Source organism: Ammospiza nelsoni, chromosome 3 (genome assembly GCF_027579445.1).
Source record: "Ammospiza nelsoni isolate bAmmNel1 chromosome 3, bAmmNel1.pri, whole genome shotgun sequence".
NCBI classification, from domain to species: domain Eukaryota; kingdom Metazoa; phylum Chordata; class Aves; order Passeriformes; family Passerellidae; genus Ammospiza; species Ammospiza nelsoni.
Window position 1 is genome coordinate 17193461 of NC_080635.1, and position 23872 is coordinate 17217332.

The 23872-nt window shown below is 39.4% G+C and overlaps 1 protein-coding gene and 1 long non-coding RNA gene across 2 annotated transcripts in view; one reads left to right on the forward strand and one right to left on the reverse strand.

Annotated features, from left to right (window-relative positions):
• Window positions 1-1193, reverse strand: part of PPP3R1 (protein phosphatase 3 regulatory subunit B, alpha) — a 38687-nt gene extending 37494 nt beyond the window's left edge. The window contains exon 1 of the mRNA XM_059469556.1: window positions 960-1193. Within this exon, the coding sequence (XP_059325539.1) occupies window positions 960-962 (3 nt within the window). The 5' untranslated portion in view covers window positions 963-1193. The remainder of the gene's footprint in view (window positions 1-959) is intronic.
• On the forward strand, window positions 409-20822 carry LOC132071789 (uncharacterized). The gene is made up of 2 exons (XR_009418197.1): window positions 409-594; window positions 20213-20822. It is a non-coding gene; the product is annotated as an uncharacterized LOC132071789 (long non-coding RNA).
• The last annotated feature ends 3050 nt before the right edge of the window (window positions 20823-23872 follow it).

The window sequence follows — 23872 nt, forward strand, 5'->3', positions numbered from 1 at the left end:
AAAAAATTTAAACTACTTGTATTTCTCCAGCGGTAAAACCAAAATGTTGCCAGGTCTTTCTGCAGCCAGGGTACTGGATAATTTAGGTTAAAATAAATGTTTATTAAAAAACAGGGCGTTGATTTCTTGGCAGCGGTGAAAAGCAGCAGACACCCCTAGTGTCGACGTAAAATACTACACGACTCCATACTGTATCTCCAGGTTAATTTTACAGCAGAAATAAGGAAATTTAAACCCGTCAGATTGAAAAAACAAAGCGACTCTCGCGCACACACACACCTGAACACATCGCACTCCCGCAGACCCCGAGTACCCATCGTATGTGAAGTGTCAGCTTTCCGCCCCAGCCCAGTTACAGCGCACATTATCCCGTCCATTGGGCTACGTGCATTACAGCTTTCCGGTCCGCATACGAACAGCTATTGCTGCTGCACCGGGGGCGGGGGGAGAACTCCGCGGAGCTGCGAAACAACCCCCGCACGGCAGCGCCGCCGAGATCGCCGGAGTTTCGCTTGGAAACGGCTTCGGGGACCGACAGTGCCTCCGAGGAACAGACGAGGCGCAGCACGGGCAATGCGAATCCCCAGACCACGGGTAGGGTCGGGTGGGGGTGAGGTGAGAGGGTGCTGGGGAAGGGAAGGGCCGAGCCCGACTAGCGCTCCCAAGGCGGTGGAGGGAGGAGGCGGAGAGCCAGCGGGGTTCCGTGGGCGGCGGAGCAGAGCGGGGGATGCACCCGCCGCCAGGGAGAGCCGAGGAGGAAGCCCAAAGAGGAGCTCGCCCGCGGGAGGACGTGGACTGCCCGGGGGCGGGAGGAGCCGGGTCAGGGGCAGGGCAGCGCCGAGGCGGAGCGGTGGTGGGGCGGCGGGGGTGGGGGACCCGGCCCGGTCTGGAATATTCCAGCGGGACGGGAGCGGGGAGGGGGGAAGAGCTAGGGAGTGGAAGCGAGGGAGGGTCCTCACCATGGCGGCGGGTGGGCGTCAGGCGTCTCCCCCGCAGATGAATCCGCCGACCCCGGCCTCGCTGTGCGTTATCCGGCGTCGCCGCCGCCGTTGGCACTCCCAGTCCGCTCCTGATCCCGCTGCCGATCCCGCTCCCGTCACTGCGGCAAAGGCTCCGCTGACCCGCGCACGGAGCGAACAAGCGAGGGAGGGGGCGCGAGCGGCGCTGGCGCGGGGCGGAGGGGGTGGGGCTCTCACATCCGGGTACTCCTCTGCGCCGGGGGGCGGGGCGAGGTCATGACATCATCGGCGCGGTGGGGAGCTGGGAGCGCAAAATGGCGGTGGGCCGGTTGTGGGGTTGTCAGGGCGGAAGTGATTTTTGGGGTCATTGAGTCCAACTGTCAGCCCGGTGCTGATACTGTAATCTCTAAACCACTAAACTACATCACCCAGTACCAAATCCAGGCGCCTCTTAAACACCTCCAGGGTTGGTGACTCCACCGCCTCCATCGGCAGTCCATTCCAATGTCTGGCCACCAGACCAGTAAAAAATCTTTTTTCCTACTCTCTAATCGCAATCTCCCCTGTCGCAGTTTGAGGCTGTTTTCTCAGGTCCCCTCACTGCAGGCACGGCAGAAGAGGCCGGACTCCAGTTACTCGGAGAGAGCAATGAGGTCCCCCCTGAGCCTCCTCCAGGCTGAGCCCCTCAGGTCCCTCAGCTGCTCCTCATAAGCATGTGGGGGAAAGGGGAATTTTGGGGCTGCCCGAAGGTCCCTTTTAGTAGGCCTTTTGTGTTAAATGTTAACTACAAAACACAACTCTCTCTTTTCTTTTTGCTACTAAACCAGGACTGATCAGGCTGATGGCATACACTTTTTTTTTTCCCTTGTATGATTTGACCGATGAACGTGTGATCATTTTCAGTGCTGGGCCTGGCTAAGTGTGATTCTGGGTCTGCAGTGAATGGCTTGAAATGTCTTGAAAAGGACTCCAAAGATGCAGATTTCCTGACCTGGGCAGCAGATATAAGTACAAAAATAACTTAATAAACTCAAAGTTTATTGCTGCTACAGCTACTGGTGCTAACAATTATTATCTTTGCTCGTTCAGTCCTCTGCCCAGGGAAAGGTTCCCTCAGGGAAACTGCCAGAGCTGCTGGTTGTCCTTGTTCTCCCAAACACCCTCTGCTTAGGCTGGTCTCCTTCAGCTATAAACTGTATATATATATATATATATACACACATATATATACACATATATATATAATTATTATATGCATAATTATTTTATACATATGTATGTGTGTGTGTTTGTGTGTGTGTATGTATGTATTTTTATAAGCTTTGCTGCTTCAACTTCCTCATGTGACTTCTGTGTTCTGCAAAAGGGGAAAAATAATCTACAGGAGGAAGCTCTGTGCAAGGAAGCATTTGGAAGCAAGCCTTTGAGAGGTGGCTGCTCTCCCTTTGTTCTGGCTGTTATTTTCCTCAGGTTTTTAATATTGTACTGCAAGAGGATATCAAGGCTCAAAGCTGCTTGGTAAAAAATCAGAGAGTATTTAGTGTTGGAAGGGGCCTCTAGAGATCATCTAGTCCAACTCCATATTTAACAGATTTTTAGAGTATGGTGTTTCAGTACTGCTAATAGTTAATTTTACAAAACTAAATAAATTGTGCAGTGATGAGATAATCCTCAAAAGTCTATGCATGTATCTTTGTTTCATGCCAGCTTTGTACCCTGCATAGTCTACAAAATAAAATGACTGAGTTGAATGCAAACTCAGATGAAGGATGTAGTCTCAGTAACTCCTTTGAGGCAAGATTTAGGGCAATGCAACTGCTTGCATAAGTAAGGCTTACCCTCAGGGAGTGATCTCTATATATTGTGAAGTTTTAAGTAGGCCAGATGACACCTTCAAAAACTTCTGTAAAGGGTAAATAAAATAGTTAATAAAGAGGGTGTGGTTCCACATTTCCTTCGGTGCTTTTGCCTTTCTCTGCTAAATGGGTTTATTTTGGAGCACCATGACACAGCACATAACACTGTAACAAATGAGGTGGTGATGAGAAAATAGTAATTGTGTATAGTTGGGTTGATACTGCCAAAGAGAAGAGTTGGTACCATGTTGATGTTTTTCAGGTGTTTGTTCCTTGGCTCTCAATAGCTAGACACTTTGCCAGGGAAATGCAAATTAATTCTCTCCAGTTCAAGGTGAATGGTGAGCTAACTCATAGGAGAAGGGAAGACTAGATTGTTGCTTTAAAACCAGGTTATTTTTTAGGACCACAGCTGAGAGCATGAACTTTCCAGTCTAAAATGGAATATCTTCTCCCTTCAGCTCCTTCTGGAAGAGAAACTGCCTCATCACTGCTGCCCTATTAGTGGGAGTCTGATCTGATCTAAGATTAGCAAAGATTACCTTTAGAGTGCATGGAGAAACCTGGAATCTTGAAATTAAATGCACAAATGCTAAGAGGAATGGGAATCTCCCATAGGGAGGTCTGCTCAGGGACCTACATAAATGAAGGGTGACTGTGGAGTTCAAGAATAGATCAAAAGCTGTTCTGTTCTGTTCTAGAAGACTGAAGCAAAGCAGAACAATAAATGTGCAGTTCTTAGAAACTGTTCATGACTGATGAATGTTCTGTTCCCAAACTGATATGCAGCAAGGGGGAAGTTTTAGCCGGAAGAACGAAGAGTGGGTCAGGGAGATTGCACTGAAAAGCCTGGCAAAAGTAACTAAGTGAAGGTGGTGGTGATGAGTGAAACTGAATGGTGGTGATTTGCACCAGAAGAAAACAAAACAAGCACTAAAACATAAGTGTAAGATGTGAGTTAATAACAAATCAGCAAAACAGGCTGGTAAGAACCTGGGCCTGGCCACAGTGGGAGGTTATACACCAGAAAATGGTCTGGTCCAGGGAAGGAATTTTCTGCCTGTTTTTATTAACAAATACGGATGGTTAGGATGTCTCTTAAGGGGAAAAAAACCTAATTGATAAGATGTCTAGGGATAAAATATTCCTAGTTTTCACTAAAAGCTAGCATTAAAACTGATTGGCCTCTAACCAAAAAATAATAACTTGAGATCTCCAAGAGGAAAAGGAATTCTGATATAAAACAGTCTTGCTCCTTGCATCTCTGTCATTGCAGCTGTATCTAGCAGAGGTAAATCTGGAGTAAAAAATCAGCTAAATGAAATAGAAGGAAGCTAGAATTTCTATTGAATAATGTAATGAGATTAAAAGAAACAGAAATGAGTAACATAATACCTTATTTGTTACTTTTTTGAGTTCCAAGTAGACAGAGCCAAGAACTTAGGAAAATACAATTTTAATCTTGCAATGCAGTTATGTCGCTGCTAATAGTTTTGAACCTCTAGATGCAGTACAAAGAAGAACTAGTGCACTTTTAATTCCCTTCTTTTGTTTGAATGTGTCCAAGTTGCTTTTCTTTTATATCTAACTTCTAAAAGAAGTTAAAAGTGAAAGATAGTGTTTATTAGTGTGTAGGTATGAGTCTGTAGAAAACCATGACTTGCATTTGATGATTTGCATTATGGTACCTGTATTTCTGACTAATGTTTTTAAAAATATTGATATGTGATTTTTTTTTTAGAGTAAGAGTCAGACATCGCTTTGTCATTTTTTGCTGGAAGTAAAGCTCTGCTGCAGCATAATTACAACCATTCAAACTAGGATCATAGCATCATGGAATCATTTGGATTGTAAGGGACCTTTAGGGACCACTTAGTCCAGCCAAGGGGCCACCTATGTCCACCATAAGCAGGGAAATCTTCAACTATGCCACGTTGTTTAGGGCCTGGTCCAGTCTGACCTTGAATATTCCTAGGGATGGGCCTTCCACCATCCCTCTGGGCCACCTGCTCCAGGGTCTTACCACCCTCACTGTAAAAAACATCTGTCTCCATGTAGATGGAAACTGATAAGGCTACAGATAGGTAAATATGTAAACTCTGTATCAGTTTGGGATCTTCAATGTTGTTAACCATTGTGATGTGGCTTGCACAGTGCTTGACCTTATGCCTGGAAAACAGTTTCTGTGCTGCTGCTTATATGTCTGAGCTCTAGCTCATTTCATAGCATGTTTCTTTGAAAGTGCTATTTGTGATGCTCTGTCTCAAGTTTTTGAGGATTTTTTTAATATCACATGTGTCTTTAATGTCCTGAGCATATTTTTCTTTGTCTTGCCTTGCGCTACTCTTCATATAAAAATTCCTGACTCACAAACTTTGCTGGATGCAATTTGTCAGCATTCCCCTCTCTGTTATCCCAGGGTTAGGGCTGCCACCTAATTAAATAATCTTCTGTCCTGACCCTTAACAGGCTGTAAGCAGCTTTCCCAGCAAGGCAGGTAAACTCGTGGGACTGCGTGCAATAAAGCTTGAAATACAGTATTTTAAAGCATGTTTGTGTGTTTGTATGTAGTAGTGTTTTATAAAAATCAATAATCTCTTGTTCTTTTGTAGTTCTGTAAAAGGAAGAAAGGAAAGCAATTTATGAACTGGCTTTGAGAGAAAGTGCTTTCAGTTACTGTGGGTGAGGGAGGATGTACTTTATCAGCAAAAGAGGAAGCCTTTTCAGATAGAAATGAAAACTCTTTTCTCAGCATGTTTGAATTGCCCTATTAGTGCAGGTCCTGATCTGTAAAACCAATGCACCATATTGATTTATCATTTCAATTGCAATAAACCAATAATAAGCACTTCTAAAGATACAAAACCAACTAGAACTGACAAATGGTTGGAAGGATAATGTGCCTGTCATTGATCTCTCTTACTCCTACATCTGTCTTTTCAGGTGAAAGAAATCGAAGGGAACCTATCCTTATTTTCTGGCATATTTGTGAGAGCATGTATAAAGTACCAAGACTTGGGAGGAAAGGGAGATGATATTTTTCAGATTCAGTAAGGCACAGCTGAAAAAACTATCTAATGAAAGACCAGAATAATGCTGTGGGGCACAGAAGCTTGTGAAGCTGTAGGTCATAAGGTGAATTTTAGTTACCCATTCATTTATTTTGTGTCACTGTGGGATGCTGGATTTCAAATTGCTAGAAGGGATGGAGATGTATGGTTGTCTCTTGCATATGTGCATTTACTGAAACAGTGCTTGTTAATGCTTCTGATCTGTGGATCTTGCTGCCCTAGGTGCTGTGAATTAAATCACCTGGTAGTAGGATTATTTGTTTTCAACTTTTGTTTGTCATTAACATGAATGGGCTGACTGCTCAAAGACCTTGCAACAAATAGAAGCAAGTGCTGGAGTAGTGTTTGATTTTTTTTTTTCACTTATGAGCTTGTTTACAACCTTTGCAAAGTCTTACTTATTTTGCTTAATTCTGCTAGAGATTTATGTGTGTCAGTCTGACTTGTGAAGTTCTTACCTTCCTGCAGTAACTCACAAAGGCTGTAGAGACTGGCTGGCACAGATTGTTAGTGAGCTATTAATGTATGTAACTCCAATATTGCAGAAACAATCTCTTGAATTACTGTTTTATCACTGGTCATGTATTGGCTGACTGGTTCAGGTTTGGGCCAGTGCAAATTCTGAAGGTGATGACTCAGGCAGTAAACTAGACCAATGATTTAATGGTAAAACAACAATCTGAACTGAAGCTATGCCAAAAGGTCTTTGTTCATTGTCTTTCTTGTAGCAAAGAGAAAACTAGGGAACTGCTTTGTTGCTGATCCTCTAACAGTTTGAACTGGGGACAAATTTTGAATACCTGTTAGTAACCTGACAATTTCAAAACTAATCAGCATACATATTTTCCTGTGGAGGACCTTTTAGCATATCAGTATGTGTTGTAAGAAGTTAGTTAGTTAGTGCTAGGTTCTGTGTCTATGATCCTCTTTTTGTTGTCATGGAGGACAAAAACAATGGCATTAACAAATGCTGTCTGTGGTGTGATATGTTAAATTGCATCTAGCTTAGTTGAGCATTTATTCTACAGCTTGTGCTGCCATGATCTTTTTGCTCATGTAATCTGTTTTCGTTTGCAGTGCTGTCAGCAGTATGAAAAATTAAGTAGCATGTTAGAGTTTTCAAGGAAAACGTGATGCAGCATGATCACATATTTTAATGTAAATGTTCAGAGCCCTTTAGCTGAGGCAATGAGACCACACTAAGAGTCACTTGTGTGTGGAATTCTCTGCTTAGGGTTGCTGTTCCATGCAGAGGCTCTTGGAAGTGCAGATTGAGGACTGTGTCATTTGTCATTGAGGCAGTATAACCCTCTATGCCAATAAGATATGTTTGCCACAGGATGGGATTTTTTTCTTTCCTAGGGAATTCAGAAGGTGATATTCTTTTCTCAAGGTGCAAAGAACCTGGCCTATCAACTGTGCCTGTCTGTCAGTGTTTGGATCAACATTGGAGACCACCTTTTTCTTTTAATGGTAGTATTCAGGTATTTTGCACCTGCAGCACAGCACTAGAAAATCCCCTCAGCTCTTTAGTGGTGTGTGGAAATTTCCATAGAAAGTGAAATTGCACTCAAGCTGCTGGATGGGACTTCTGTGTTTTGTTCACATAAAGCAGGTTCAGGTCCTGAATCCCAAGTATTTAGACTTCCTAGGCTTTATGCTTGCTCTTTGTGCTTGTAACATGGTATAGTTAACCTAAGGAATCATAAATAGATTTAGCTTCCTGGCATCCTCTTCCTTCTTAGAGGTAAGTAATAGACTGCCGGTAACAGACTGCAACATTTTTGCAACGTGTGTGTGTCACCAAAGCTACTGGGAGCTCTTGCTTTGCGCTGAAGTTAAAGAATCTATTACAGGAATTAAAAATTGGCAGGACTTGCTGTTAATCTCTGTTAATCTGCAGATTTTGAGTGATTTAAGTCTTTGTGCCTTCATCTCACAGAAGACTGTCTAATTAAAAGGGGCACTTGCCAGGGATGGTGTGCAGCTTGTTACCCTGGAATGGTGTTAAGTCATGGTGCTGCTGCCTCCTACTTATTTGGCAAAGTACCATCAAGTTTCTGGTGTGGAATTGATTTATAGCTGATTTAATATCAGCTTCTGATCCATCCTGCTGTTTCTGAACTCTCCCATAAGAAAAAAATAGAAATTTTTCTTTCCTGAAAGGACCTGCAATGTTTCTGGACAAGATTTCAAAAGTCAGAATAAAGACATTTTCTCTTATTTTCCTATCAAAATTCCCCCCAGTTTTGTCTCTCTGCAGACAAAATGTATGCATAATGACAGTGAGGTTCCTAAATAAATACCATGAATTTTTGGGTGTCTTAGTCATACAGTGCTATTTTTCTTTCCTCTGTCAATAGAGAAGAATACTGCTCTCTGAAAATTGTGCATTTTATTTTGCAGCCTGCTTTGCCGGCTGAAAACAATTTCAGATTTTGTACTGTAAAGTACCACCACTGGAATTTTGCTGAAGGCCAAACAATTTTCCACTGGATGATAATACCCTTAAATGTACTGTCCTTAGTTTATGCAGCATGTATTATACAAGAAGAGATACTCCAGGCTGTCCTCAATATGAAATCTAGTTTCAAAAAACCCACTTCTGTAAGCCTTGTCTGTGGCAGGAACAATAAGACCAGTAATGATTCTAACGCTTTTCAGCTAGCAGGGAATGCAATGGAACATTTTGGATGTTCCATGACCTTGGATCATGTATTTATGCATAAATAACTTAAAAGAGGTTTAAGAGAACAATGCCAGAAAAAAAAAAAGATAGTGCAGATTTAGTTATTAGGATAGTACTAATGAGATGAGACTGTGTTGGAAAAATGGTATTATCTTTTAAAGAACTTCAGGTTTGTCTTTTCCCATTCAATTGAAGTTGTCATATGACTCCTTCTGCAGATTTAGAAACAGCTGGTAAATTTGCAGAGGAGAGTTAATGCCCAGGAAAGGAAGATTTACACTTAAACCTCACAGTGCCATGAGACCTTTGTACTGCATGTAAATCTTGGTATTAAAAAAAAATATGGAAACTCGTTCGATGTTGTAATAAGCATGTTACTAATGCTATGACTCCATGGGTTAGAACTGAAAATATTTACTGAAGTGTATCCAGTTCTGCTCGACCCCTGGGTCCCAGTGTTCCCAGGGTAAGCACAGCCTGTGGATGAGGCACTACTGCTGTTCTGACAAACCTCAGTGGAATTGCAGTCAGTGTATTTTCCTGTTATAGCTCACACCAATTTTGGACTAGAAGAAACAGCACTGTAGTGGCTTTTTGGTCAACATAATTTGCAGTTTTCTCGCTGACTTGTGCTCACAGGAGTATTTTGCTACCTCCTCAGAGCTAAAAGTGTAGGATGTGTCTGGGAAATGTTTATGTTGTGTCCCTCTTGCAAATAGAAACCATTCTGAGCAACACCATCATGGCACAGTGAGGCAACATGCTACTTCCTGATTCTGACATCTGTAGCAAAGAATAAACACAGGTTATCAATACTCTCTTGTGCTGCTGGATATGATCTCTCCAGCTCTAGCAGTAGTTAAACCAAGACCTCAGGAGCAGGCAGCTGAAAGCTTTCATTCTCTGTGTCTGCATCCTGTAATCATACTCTGGGATGTAAGGGACTAATTAATGCCTGAATACCAGGGAATACATACCCAGTCTTTTGCTAATCCAAATGCAGCAGCAGCTAGCATTGGATTTAGCCTAAGGTCAGCGAAAAGAGAAGGGATGCTGTTAGGGTGAAGGAGTAATCTGTAATCCTCTTGGTGCTGGTACCCAATCTGCCTCTCCTGAACAGGTCAGTCTAGATGGGTAGCACACCAGGTTTGCCCACATCTGGTACAGTGAGAGAATTTCTCTGGTGTGTATGAAGGATTCCACTTTTTCTCACACTTGTAAATGAAGATCTGCATTTAATGTTGAACAACCTGAGCCCTTCTTGTGTGGGCTGTTAGCTTTAAGCACTGCTGTTCTGAGTGCAATAAATAGAGCATATTTTAGATTAATTCTACAGAGAAATAAATTTCAGTATAACCTGGTTTTCAACACTCAAAAACCTTTGGGTATACCCTAAAGCTGTTGCAAACCCTGGAAAGTAAGAGCCTTTGAAATAGCTTTGTGGAGTAAGCAGTGTTTTAAAAACAAAACAAACACATCCATCATTGAAGCAGTTAGGATTCCCCCTTTAAGAGTCTATCTTGTTTTTACAGTGTTCAATTATGTATCTAGTTTGTATAATCATTAAGAACTTGCCTCACACTGTAAATCCTTTGGTTTTTCAGTAACAGACAGCACACATCTTATGGCTCAAATGGTTAATTTGTTAGTGATGATGGTTCTTTATCTTGTTCTGAACATGTGGGTGGTCATTCTGACTGAATGCATACACATATAGATGTATGTTGTAGGATAAGATGAAAGTTTACAGTACTCAGTTCTTGACATCACAGTAGCCAGTTTAAGTGTTTGCTCAAGATCTACATTCATAGTAGCCAGCTTTGAGGGTTCTCCTGTGTATCTCATGACAGTTTTGGGATATTTCTATTTTGAGAGAGTTTGCATTGAGGTGACTCTGCAGATAACTTCCAGTTAAGATATAAAACCAGTTTCCCAGGAATTTCAGTGGCAGTGAGTCTAGTTTCACTGAGCAGTGAGGCTGAGCTGGAAGCATGCTGCATCCCTGAGGAGACCAGTGAAAAGCTGTTGCTGTGGGCAGCCTCTCTTGCTCAGTCCCTTAGAGCTAATGCATAGGCTCCACAACATCCTTAATTGTCCCTAGGCGGTGTGTGGTCTTGTTTGTGAATCACACCTTGATCAATGGTGTCCTCAACTGTAGTAAAGTGCTCTGGCCTGCTGCTGTTGTGCTGAAGACCAGAGATCAGGTCCAGACATTGTTATCTGCACAAGGTTTAGCTTCCACCCTGTTATTTCTCTTCTGGTTTATGGGATCACTAAACACTTGAGTATTAAGTTTCTTGTGGAGCTTGGGATGCCAAATCTTGGTCATGACCATAGTGATTTTTTGCTACAACTATGAACAAATCTATTAGTTAAACATCAGTGAAGTTGGTAAATGCACATGCTCTTTTGGATGTCATTTTGGGAACACCTCCACTAATATTCAGTTTACACCAGTGAGCTGAAATAGAGGATTTTTAACCAATTTGTCATTCATTGTCTATGCGACCTTACACAGTATCTCAGATGGATGTGTAGACTTTAGGCCCTCTTTTTAAATGTCCTTTTTGAAATGCAATAGGTGGAGGATTCAGAAATTCTCATACAAATGCATCGTGTATTTATATGTGCACTGTTATTTACATAGTATAATCTATATTTAACTTACTGAAAAGTACATGATATTAAAATATGGTAAATTCAACCTTGCTTGGTATGTCCAGCCTAAATACTTTTTTGTAGAGGAAAAATGGAAAGAACAAAAGGATTCTTAAGACTTATAAAAGTTTCAAAATGCAATGTCATCAGTCTTAGCTAAACTTCTGTATCTGATTAGAAGAAATAAACAGACCAGCTCACTAATGATATTTCAGGTCTTAAAAGCACAACAAATCTGAAAAGCTGCTCCTTCTTTGCCTTTTTTTTCTGTTTTGGTTTTTTTTTTTTTTTTGTGCTACAGCTTAAATTGACAGTGGTTCCAGTAAAGGTATTCAACTAAACTCTTTACTGTCTTTACTTTTTCATGTTTAAATGAAAACAGGATCCTTAAGACTGTGTGCCACAGAAGTTGGAAACAACTCAAAATAATAAAGGTATTGATAAAAGAACCCCCACTTTAAAATTGCTTTGCTGCATAATAGTCAATTTATCTGGCTATTTATCTGGCACAACCAACAGCTCTAGTGTCTGTGTTTGGGGATGTCTGGTTCCTTGCTGTGGATTATCTTGTAAATGTAAATTAATGTTTTGTGAATTAATAATAACACATCGTAATGATAAAAGAACATTTAGTTTGACTTAATTATCTAGTTACTGCCTTTTGCAATAACACACTGCTTCCTGCAGCTAAACACTCAATTGAAAAAAAGATTGCTTATATAAATATGTAACTGTTTATCACTTAGAACTCTCTTGATGCTAAAGCTGTAAACGTTGGTGTTTGAGGGGGTATTTTAAAATTTGGGCGGTTTCTGAAGAGATAATCAGATTCTAAGCTGAGTTTCTTCCCTCAAATACCTGCATTGTCTTCAGTAATACATTTGCATGCAAACTGGAGGAAGGCATTTGGCCTATTCTTAGAGCAAGTCAAAATTATGTTCTGCTTCTTCATGATCAGCTGTACATCTTCCCTTTATATCTTGTGTGTCAACAAGTGCAGGGCACTGAAGAAGCTCTTTGCCTTGGAGGAACTTACAGCCTACATGTAAATGATAACTAAATGTTATTCTATGAGTTTATTAGGGTTAGGAACTCACTATTCCTTACCGGTAGGTTGTAGTGCGTGGGTAGATAGCAGGTGTGTGTATTGGCTCCTGCCATGCTGAAAAAAAGGGAATATACCATTGGTTTTGCCCTCCTTATTGGGAGTTTTCCACGTATGATCTGCTTGTATGAACCTGCACAGGTGTGCTTCCTAACTCAGTTCTTAAAATTTTATCCCTCTTAGCTTAAAGACTTCATGTAGTTGAAGTTTTTCTAAAGTTAATTTATCAAGCAGTTGGGCTGGGGAGAGAATACACATGCAGTTATGTTGGCAGACTGGAAAATGAGTAAAAATTTCTGTAAAAGAAAAGAGCTGTATTAGGTGCTAGAGCTGTATTAGGGACTAGAAGCTTCTTTAGTTGCCCACTGTCACCAAAAGCCCATCTCTAACCACCAGTCAGTCGTTGATGCCCATTGGGTGGATAAAGGTTGATTTCATTATCACAGTTGAGACAAGGGCTGGATCTGGGTCAGGCTGAGAGAGGAGTGTAGTAGTGTGTGTGGATAGGCGAGAGCTGGCAACAGTTCCCCTAGTGGGAAGAAAGAGACAGCTCACCAGCTGGCAATATTTCTACAGCATTTTGTCAATTGTTTGTTTTTCTTTGGGGAAGAACTCTGTGTTTGGTTAAGTTTTGTTGTTATTTTTTTTGTAGTTATTGATCTTAAGAAATCATACTGTCTATTCTGAACTTAGTATTCCTTAAATTTAAGGCCATTTTATATCCTAAGTAATATGATTAGTGCTCACATTTTAGGGCTGTATTTTCTTAATCAAAAAAACCCCTCAAGTTACACATAAATATTTTGGCAAAGGGTTCTCCAAAACCATGAGCAGAATATTCATCTTTGTGGCAGATGGTTCTACAGTAATTGCTGATTCGTAGTCTTTTGAAAAAGGAAATAATCTACTCATGATTTTATGGACTAAGCATTTTGACTAAATGAACTTGTTTATATCAGCATATGGCTTTTGCAGTAAGCTTAGAGTTAGAAAATACTGCTTATATTTTACAAGTAGGATTGACTTAAATTAGTGATTGCATGGATGAAAAGGATTCATACATTAGTTTTTCATTCAGTAAGTATTTTTAAGGCTTTGTTAAGCAAGAAGATAGTTTTATTATTCATTGCTGTTTTTCTTAAGCAAAACCCTAAAATGTTTGAAACCAAACATTAGCTTATTTTGTAGGGCATTTAGAGTGTAGTTTTCAGAAGAAATGGATTTCTCATAGACTAATTTTTATCTTTTTTTGTAATTCTTATTATAGATTTAAATTTTCATTAGCTTGTGGATGAATAGTAGTGATTCTTAAGCTTTAAAATTTTAATTTGTTTTTATATCTATTTAATTTTAAAAATATGAGTAGCTGCCTGTGAGAAGGACGACTGCTTTCTTGAAGGGATAATTTAACTAATTATGTATAAACATTTATTCCATGCTTGTCACCATAGTAACTGAGGCCTCAAGTCAATGTGCTTTGCTGAGCAGGGTTGCAAATGCTGTAGTGAGCCAAGGCCTGAACTTCTGTGTGACAATAGAGTTTCACGTTTCATTGAGGCACAGCTAATCCCTGTTACACCTTTTTGACCTTGTGCCATTATTTGTATTCCTAGGGCTGCAAGCATGGTAGAAACCTGGGAGTTAATGTGTCTGAAAATTAACCTCCCTGAAAATTAGTGTGCACCAAATCATCCTTCTGATCTGCTCAAGCATGTGATTGTATGGCCACTAGTAAGGCACTGGGGAGAGTCAGGAACATGTGATTGTGATAAGTATGGAGAGACAGCTACAAATTAAGCTGATTACAAAGCTGCTCTGGAAGCCACTTGTTTAGGGCCTGACTATGCTGTAGCTGAATTTGTTGAAAAATTGTTGAGTTAGGAGTTAAGCCAGTTTAAATGAGGAAATTATCTAACTGATATTAATTTGAAATGCTTTTCGTGACTTTGGAAGTATATCCCTGAGCCAAGTATCTACTTGGTGCTGTTTTGAGAATGGAAGATGCTATCAGGATTGACTTTTGATGTCTCTTCCATATGCTGACCTCTGATAGCTGGCCGCAGAATTTCATAAGAATGTTCACTTCAGAGATTCTGTTGCAATTAACTTAATTGCATCTCTTTATTTTCATCTTGTTTTCATATGTACTAGACAATTGCTGTCAGAGAAACCTCATCTTTTTACTTCAGTTTTCATTTTAACAGCAGCAAGGGTAGTACTAGCTATTTCTGTAGCCTGTTTGTAAGTAAATCTCATACATATTCATGCTTCTGATGCTCCCTCCATCTTATAAAACACAACCATGTGTTTTATAACTACAAAGCTTTAGAAACTCAGACTTTAAAACTCAGAAAGACTTTAAAACATTTATCCTAAAAGCTTGATGAAGGCTTTTAATTTTTATCTGTTACATTAACGAGGCCATCACTTTGAGCCCTAAAAATTACACTGCCATTGTATTTTTCCAGTGCACTTTAGATCATCACTTCACCATCCAAGGTCCTGATCCCATGGAGACTTGCACACTTGTTTATTAATGCATCTTTCAAACAATACTACTGATTTATTACTCTTCATTTACTATTACCTGATTTGGAGACAATCAGATATTGGGGCATCAGCATTAATTCTGCAGTATTTGTAAACCGAGAAATGATTTGCAGGTGTAGCACAGCACAGCAGTTAAGCACACTTGCAAACTGCAGTGTGAAGTGTGATATTGTATAGCCATTTATAGCCTGAATTTTTAAGAGCTGTAACTCTGCTTTTGGCTTGGCTAACTTCCATGGCTGTTGTAGATTATATTTGCAATCAAGTTGTTGCCAAACTTCCACTCTGTGTTGGGGTCATGTTTACTACTGCGCAGCTGCATAGTGAAGAGTTGCAGTAAAAACAAAATAAACTTCAGACTATTTGAGGAGCAGCTCTCTATGGGACTGGAGAGCAAGTGGATGTTGGGCAAAAGCTCAAATTGACTGCAGACCAAAGCCAAATATTTTTGGCAGCATTTAAATTTTACTGTTTCATTATAGCTGACGTGTTCTTGACTGCAGCTCTAATAAAAACAACTTGTGCATGTTCTGAGTACTGTTTAAAATGAGCATAGATGTAAGAAAACTCGAGTCTGCTGCTCTCCATATGTGGTGTTGGAATGGTGCAAGGTTTTCATCTGTTAGCCAGAGTAAGGAGCCTCCTAAAAACCCCATGCACATTAAATTTCTGGCACAGCTCATGAGAAGAGTGCTGTTGGAACTCTTGAGGACCTGGCTAAAGGCTAAATGTGGTCCTCCCAGATGAGGCGTAAAGTATACTTCAAATGAACTGCAATGAAGCTTTCATTATGATTTAGCTGGTTGGGATAAGACACCCACACCTATATCCCCCCCTTTTTTTTTTGTTTTAAATTTGTGTAGATAGATGCATTTTTGCTGGTGTGAATGCCAGTAACTCTTTGAGCTTAAAAACCCCCAAACCCAAAAACCATGGGTGGAGAAGGGCTATTACTGCCACTGCCATTTTGACAAGCTGTTTCTAGCTAGCTTTAAGTAATGAGGTATATGCAGTGATGGTCATCTGCATTTTACAAGCAAAATTCTCCAAAATACTACATTTTCTGTGTGAAAACAGACTACAGAGCAGAGAAGGATTTTTGTATTACATGTATTCCTTACATGAGGAAAGAGATAGGTTTATATCTTTTCTTAAACACCAAAAATCCATAGAAGACCCACACCTTATTGTCCCACTTGTATAAAAGCTTCAGCTGGAATTCTCAACTTTTTAAAGACTGGTCAATCAAATACAGAATATTAGCGTGCAGGAAACCAAATTTCTTTATTTCTGGTACTCTAAACATTTTTTTTTCTTTTTCTGAAAAGTTGATTTTGAAGCTGGTATTTGGGGATATGATCATAGTAGCTTTGTGAGGTATTGCAAATACACATGCAAAAGTTCACAGAACACTGTTAGAATTGGAGATGTAATTGAGTTTTGGCCTGACTCAGTATGGGTTGTGTGCTCTCAAATCTCAGTGAACCTGGGTGGGGTCTGAAAACTTTTTCTCATACCTGGAGTCAGTTCTTTTTTCTACTGTCAATTTTTGCTGATCTATTTTTGTTTTAGTATTATTTCTCTTTATAGACATGATGACAACTAGTTGAAATAATTCTTATTCTTATTGCAATGAGTTTACTCTGGCTGAACACCAGGTGCCCACCAAAATTGTATTTACAGCCCTCCTCAGCTGGACAGAGCAGAGAAAAATATAACCAGAGGCTCATGGATTATAAGGATAAGGACAGAAAGAGATCACTCACCAGTTACTGCCATGGGGAAAAAGACTCAACTTGGGAAAAGCAATTTAATTTATTAGCAATTGAATCAGAGTAGGATGATGAGAAATAAAAAATGTTAAAACACCTTCCCACACACACTCCCTTTTCCCAGGCTTAACTTTTCTCACAAACTCCCAAGATGCAGGCAGTTTTGCAGTCTCCTGCTCTTATTTGCTGTACTCCGTAGTATTGAAAGTATGAACACTTTTGTGTCCATTCTATTTCAGATACAAATTACTCAGACATGGCAGTGCATCACATAGACTGTTATAAGTCTCTTTTACCAGACAGGACAAATACCTTAAGGAAAGCCATTTTGGATTGTAAAACTCTTAAAATTATTTAATGAATTTGGTAAAGCTCAATGTATGTTGCAATAACATCCAGGGATCATACGAGTATTTCATTTTCCATGGAAGTGAGCTTCCAAAACAATGTGTTTATTTTTCTTCTGAGATGGAGGCACTGTAGTTGCCCAAGTTCAGGTTTCAACTTCAAACAGAAATCTAACTGAAGCAGCAGAGTCCTCATATCCATTCTGTTTTTCTGTGCTTGCTTCTTGTATTTGTTTTGCCATGTACTCATGTCCTCTGTAGACTGTGGTTCAACTCTCCAGTCAAAATCCTGATATGCCTCCTATGCAAGAGTAGCACAAAAAGGAACCATACTGGGATGAAATATCTGGGACACATTAATGTTCAGGTTTAAGTAGATGTGTAGTTTAGGAAGGATTGCACCCTACAGTTTATTTTCACTAATTTGGAATAAGAAAGGGTTGAGAGCCAAATGATTATTTTAACCCTTCATCTTGTTAGAAAGTAATACTTTGAAGGGAAAAAAAAATCACACTTGATGTATATCACTTATGTCTGTGAGCCATAGTAACTTTACAGATATGATAGAGGTAAGTAGTTTATATAATTTACTTAGTTATACACAGTCTTACTTATTAAATACTACTTACAGAGCTCTTCAAATCAAAACAGGTTTTCATAGAAAAAAGTTTTGTCACAAAATTTCCATCTTCTAGATCAAACAAATTAAGCATCCCAAAATTCCAGCTGACTCTTTGTGTGTATATATATTTCATTTTCATTAGATCTGCTTGAAAATTAAAAAGTTTTTTGGTTAAGGTTTTTGTTGGCATGTGTTTTTCCAGTCTGTATTTGAAAAGTAATTTTTGAAGAATCTTTCATATCTTTCATCTTTCATATAATGTTCAGGTAATGCTTTTAATAGCAAGAGACAATTTTCCTTTTTCAGAATGCTCCAAATTTTTCCTGTTTCTTACAGCTTCTAATATTCTTTTTTTCTTTCAAGCCAAGTAAAGCAGTTAGATGCTTAGCAACTCTGAAATTCAAACTATATATCTGGGTATCTAATTTTGGTTAAAACAGTGTGGATCACTTTATAATATTGGAATTTAAGTGAAACCAAGTAATTCTTGTTTCCCAGACAAGTTCTAATTAGCTACCTTATACTCTGTCCTTTGCCTTTTTATCTTTGAGTAGACTCTAGCATTTTGTGTTTCTCAATTACAGTTTCAAGTTGTAAGAAAATGACCATTTTCAGAATTTTTAAAAACTTCATAATTTCTTTTCACATGCAGGGAAAAACAACAACAACAACAACAACAACAACAATAAAACCCCAAACAATCAAAAACCCCAACTTAAAGAAAGAAAACAGAAGTCATAGAATGAATGTAATTATTGCCATTAAGTGACTACAAGTCCTACTGGACAATTTGATGTCAAGTTCACTTTAAGTCCTTGCAGTCCCAGTAAGTCAAGTGAGTGCTGATACACAGTGTTCCTCAGCAAAGATTTTACTGGACCTAAGAAATGTATTTCCAAAATGTATCTTTCAAAATGTATCGCTGAGGATGCTTTTTAATCTACTTCCTATGTCCAAGCTTTATCTGTATTCACCCTGAGCTTTGAAAAGACTCTTCAGACATTTAATTGTATGGAACATCAGCAACAGATGTAATTACAATGACAAAAAAAGGGACAGCTAAGGTGGCTTTACACAGCTGTCCCATTTCCCTCTGGGACTTATTAATGTTAAACAAACAAGATTCTGGTTGCCTTTTCAAACTATGCTATCTGGCTTGTATTGTTTCATTATTATTATTTGTTTTTTAGATTTACATTTACCATATAGCATGATAATTTTGCAGGGTTAATTACTGGTGAATAGGAAGAGTTTTGCTCAGAAAAGCAAGCACAGAGTGTGAACTGATGTGATCTGTAGATTGCAGATATTTTAGATAAAGCTTTGATTAATGAAAATTTAACATTACAAAGTTATCAGTCAGAGCTGGCTTTTCTGACTTGATGTTTAGCCTTCTGTGGAGCTGACCACAGCTTGCAGCTGAATCTGTTTTTACTAGGTGTTGATTATGTGTAAGCCAAACACAGTCTGCATGATTATATCATAGTTGGCTATAAAATGGTAGCAAGCATTTGAAGACAAGGAAGATTTGTAATATTATTTTTCACTTAAGACTTTAATAGGAGGAAGGGGTTCTGAGCAGCATGGAAGACCTTTGGAACAGAAGTTGTATTTTGTCTAATCCTTTCTACCTCATTTTGCTCCACAGGGCCTTGATCTGGGATTAGATCTGTGTGTATAGATCTGTGTATATACAGCAATTGCTTATTCAGGGCAGAATGGTTTCTTGAAGTTCCTGCAAACCTGGAAACAGGGTGGGTAGGGTGTCTCTAGTTCTCTGAGTGTGCAAACGCCTAATACACTCTTCAACACTGAAAATGATGCCCAGACTTATTACGTATCACATATGTTTCCCCTGATATTTTGAAGTTTGATCCTACAAGAGGCCTCAAGGACTCCTTGTCCCCTTTGTGTACTTGTGTTATTCCCACTGTCAATGATAGCAGTTAGCTATACACATCAGGAGGATTTACCCATTGGACTAAACTTAGCAGGGAATATGAAATTCTCTCTTCTCTAAAACTGGACAGTTTAAGCATCACTCTTCTCTGCATTTTGTGAATTTTTTTTGCTAAGGAAACAGTTGTGGAAGTAGCAGCTGGGAAATGTGATGATAGCACAGTGTTACCTTGATGGAAATTGCAGCTCAGAGCTGTTTTTCTGGAAAAAGTAGCCATTAAGGTTGACCCCAGAAAAAGCTGACTGTCACTTACTGGCTTCATAAATAGTGGGCCAAAGAGAGGATTCCTTCTTTTTGTGTTATATAAGATATATTTTCAAGTATTCAAATATTATTTTCAGTGATTAGGCCAGATGTTAAGTTCTCCATATTATTGTGATTTATTGTTCCTCTTACACTACTATCTGGATAGCTGATACCTTTAGTGACATTTATATATCAGATACATCTGGACATAAATGGTGTTGGATTTGATGTGTGCTCAGGTTTTTCCACTAAGTAGTTGCATTAGGGGATAGTAATAGTGTGATATAAACAAGGGTGCAAGAAGGGTTTAGTTTATAAATGCTCAGTCTTTCATTTTATGGGGTTTTTGTTTGTTTGTTTGTTTTTTTCTTTTCCAGTTTTTGAGTCTTCTTTGGTAATCCTCTGTGGAAGCTGTCAGGTGTGGGGCACTCCAGCTTGTTTAGAGCTCCTACGCATTTCCAAATTGAGAGCTGCGACAGACCGTCATCTTAAGAAGAGAAAAGCTCCCTCCTGTGGAAGACATGAACCTCTGCTGTGACAAGGAGCAACCATAAGGGCATCACACCGTGATTTATTTTAAATTAGCAGGAAAAAAGGTTACAAGCACTGTGGAACTTGGCAAATATTGGAATGAAAAACCCTGGTCCCTGTTATTTTTTTTCTCAAAGTAATTTTTTCATTTTTTGTATGATTTATAACTGAGATACGGTTTTAGAAATAACTGCTGTAAGTAAAACTGGATCATTTAAATACTATAATGTGGCCACAATGGACTCTTTAATGTTAAAGGGATCTAAAGCAGCTGATATTTTTTCAGATTTTGCTTTCTGTAGCTCTTTGCTGAAAAACCATAGTATTTTGGACATTTCTGTCAATTTGAGTTTGTAGAGCTTACTTGTAAAACATTTGTTTCCTTTTTCCTTTTTTAAAAAAAGTTTGATAATCTGTATATCTCAATGATCTGTATTAAAATGATTTTGAATCTTGCTGTGATTGGTGGTCCTTGGTAGAAGGTTCTGCTGAGCTCAAAGCCCTGTGTGATTTGGAAAAGAAAATTGCATAGAAGGCATAAAGATGAAATTGTGATGGAGGGGCTGGAAGTAGAACTTGATATAAAATTCCTGCTAAAAACAGTATTTTTACCTTTGAGCTGAATATGATTCATGCTTATGATCTGAAGGTAGAAGGCTCTAGCTCATTAGCACATTAATAAAACCTTGAGGCATTTACTTCCATAAATGCTAATGTTATTCCCCTGAGAATGAAGCACTTTTGGGGAGGGGGAGATGGATCTTTAGTATTCTAATGGAGTTTTAATTTTACCAATTCCAATTCATTGCCAACTAGAGCAGACTGAGACAGCACCGAGTACTCTGACCCACTGCAAAAAACTGTTGTGTTGAGATTGGGTATTGGGATCCTGTCCATTGGCCAAATAGTAAATTGTCATCTTGTTCAGAGAGAGCTGGGTTCTAGCTTGTGCCACACAGTAGCTTAAGTTTGGTTACAAAAGCATGGGATTAGCAATGGCATGTAATGGTGAAGTGAGATTTAGTTCTGTCTTTAGAAATGTTATGGTGGACCTGCTTATTTTGATAGTTTGGAGACATCTTTGAAGTAGGGAATGGTTGCTGTGTTAAGGTAGTATTATCTTTATTTATGAGAACTGTTAAGATGTTATAGTTTGGGTGAGCAGTCCTAATGATTGTGCTTTCAAAGAAATGCAAGCTCCCGAACTTGTGAGCAAGCAGAAATTCTCATGAGTCTGCATGTAACAAAGGCTCAAGTCAGAATCATGAGAGTTGTTGGCAGAAGTGCCTTATCAGTGAGGTTCGGTGCTGTGTGAGCTCCCTTGGATCTCTCTGATCTCCTTCTGGACCACAGAGCACTCGCTGGCTGCTGCTCTTCAGGTGCCGGTTTGGATTAAAGAAAATCAGCAATAGCAAAGGGGAGGCCCTCTCACATAGAAGTACTTGCACTGGGTTCTGCAAGGCTGGAGTGTTTGTGTGGGAGGGGAAGTGGTCTGTGCAGCTCATATGGGGATGGGGAGGCTTTTACATATGGCTTACAGCTCACTAATGGCTCCTAGGATTGAAAGTTCCTTCCTGGTACATATGAGTCACCATGCCTGGAGGGTTTAAGATGTGTGGACGTGGTATTTGAGGACATGGTTCAGTGGTGCACTTGGCAGAGTTAACAATTGGACTGGATGATCTTAAACATCTTTTATAACCCAACTAATTCTACAGTTCTGTATTTCCTGTTAGTAGCTCCATCTATCGATTGGCTGGAGTATTTCTGATTGCTGCTTTTTTCCCTATGGCAATTTTTGTCTGCTTTCTTAAGAAATTGAAGCTTGTATCGAGCACACTTTGTCTTGCTCTTCCCCTTTCTCTGCACCCCTCCACTCCAAATATTAGACTTTTTAAATGAAAATTGACTACTGAGTTGCTTTAGTTTATGAAATTACAAATCTGAACACAGTACACTGGATGAAATTAGTTTCCCTAATGATAGAGGGGCTGCATCATGAGTTGAACTCTAATGTTATAACACCAGGGAATCCACAGGAGATGGACAGGAAATTAGTCTCTATAAGTCCTATGTTTCACTATGACACACTAAGAGAACAAAAATAAAAGTTTTACTGTTTTTAGTATTCATATGGCAGTGATTTCTGCAAAGAAGCTGTGACCTGGAAGAAATGGCTTTAAATCTCTGAATCCTCAGCAGTTAATTTTCTTTTACGGGACCTGTGGGAATTGAAATAATTGTAAAAATACAGAGGAAAAAACTTACCAGAGCTGGACATTTACTCTTGACCGGAATGACTACTAATTTGCACTTGCTCATTTTAAATGAAGTCTTGTTTGATAACCTGTTGACTATGGTTGAAACAATTTCAGAGATGTTCTGATGTTTTTGAAGTAATTTAGAGCACTGGTTTGGATAATCTTTTGCAGATTGCATTAAAGCCTTTTCCTCCTTCCAGGAATTCTGCATTAAAGGGGCTAAACAACAGGTAACTCAGAGCTGGTCTGAGTTGACAGCCAGCCTACTTTTTTCCACTGCATCCTAAAGACTATTGTCTCATTTAATTTTTCATTTCTATGAGATGTTAATAAAGGCCGAGGTGGCAAGAAGGAGGTGGGCTAAAACTGATTCCACCCTTTTTTCTCCCCAATGGAAATTTTTTGTTAAGTAGTATAAAACTAGCTTGAATGTTGTTCAGTACCATGAGCAGCATGCTTGGCTTGGCTAAGCTGTGCCAACTTCTACTTTGGAGTATTTCCTCTAATGTTTTGAGGAGAGCTGCTCCACAGGGTACTGATGTACTCAGTTGCTATGGCCCATGCCCCTCCAATGTTTTCCCTTTAGATATCTGGATGGAAGCTGGTGTCTCTGATTAAGGCATGGTTCCTCATGGATTTGTAGAATGGAGTATAAGGAAAAAATTGTGTACTTAGCTGTCCTAGTCATGGTTCTCCAAGAATAAAGGCTATAGGCAGATGCAAGGTGGCAAATAATCTCCCTTTCTTGTACTGTTTGGATTATCTCTCAGTTCTAGAGCTAAGTATATGGCAGCATTACCTCTTTGCTTACTTAGCTGTGTTTGAGGGCTGCTGCTGGATTTGCAGGGCTGAAGCAGAAAGAAGTCAAAATTGATAGCTACTTTTATTAAAAGAAAAAGACCCAACCCTTCAAAAAAATTTCCAGCTCTGTAAGTTCATTGTACAATTGATTCTGTACCTGTTTCCAGGTGCAAAATGTTAGTTCTTGCTTCCTGGAGAAAAATAAATATATTTTCTAAGATAGGGTAAATGATCTGTAGAGGAAATCTTTTCACAGTATTTATAGCCAACAACCTCCCTGGAAGTGTTTCCTCAACTTCTTTAAGTTATACTTAATCTGTATTAAAATGATTAGGTCTAAATTCTTACAGTTCTGTTTTAAGCAAGGGAAGTTCATTCACATTTTAGCATATTAGGGCAAATTTGTCTCTCATGTTTACTCCGTATGTTTTGGTGGAACTTTGT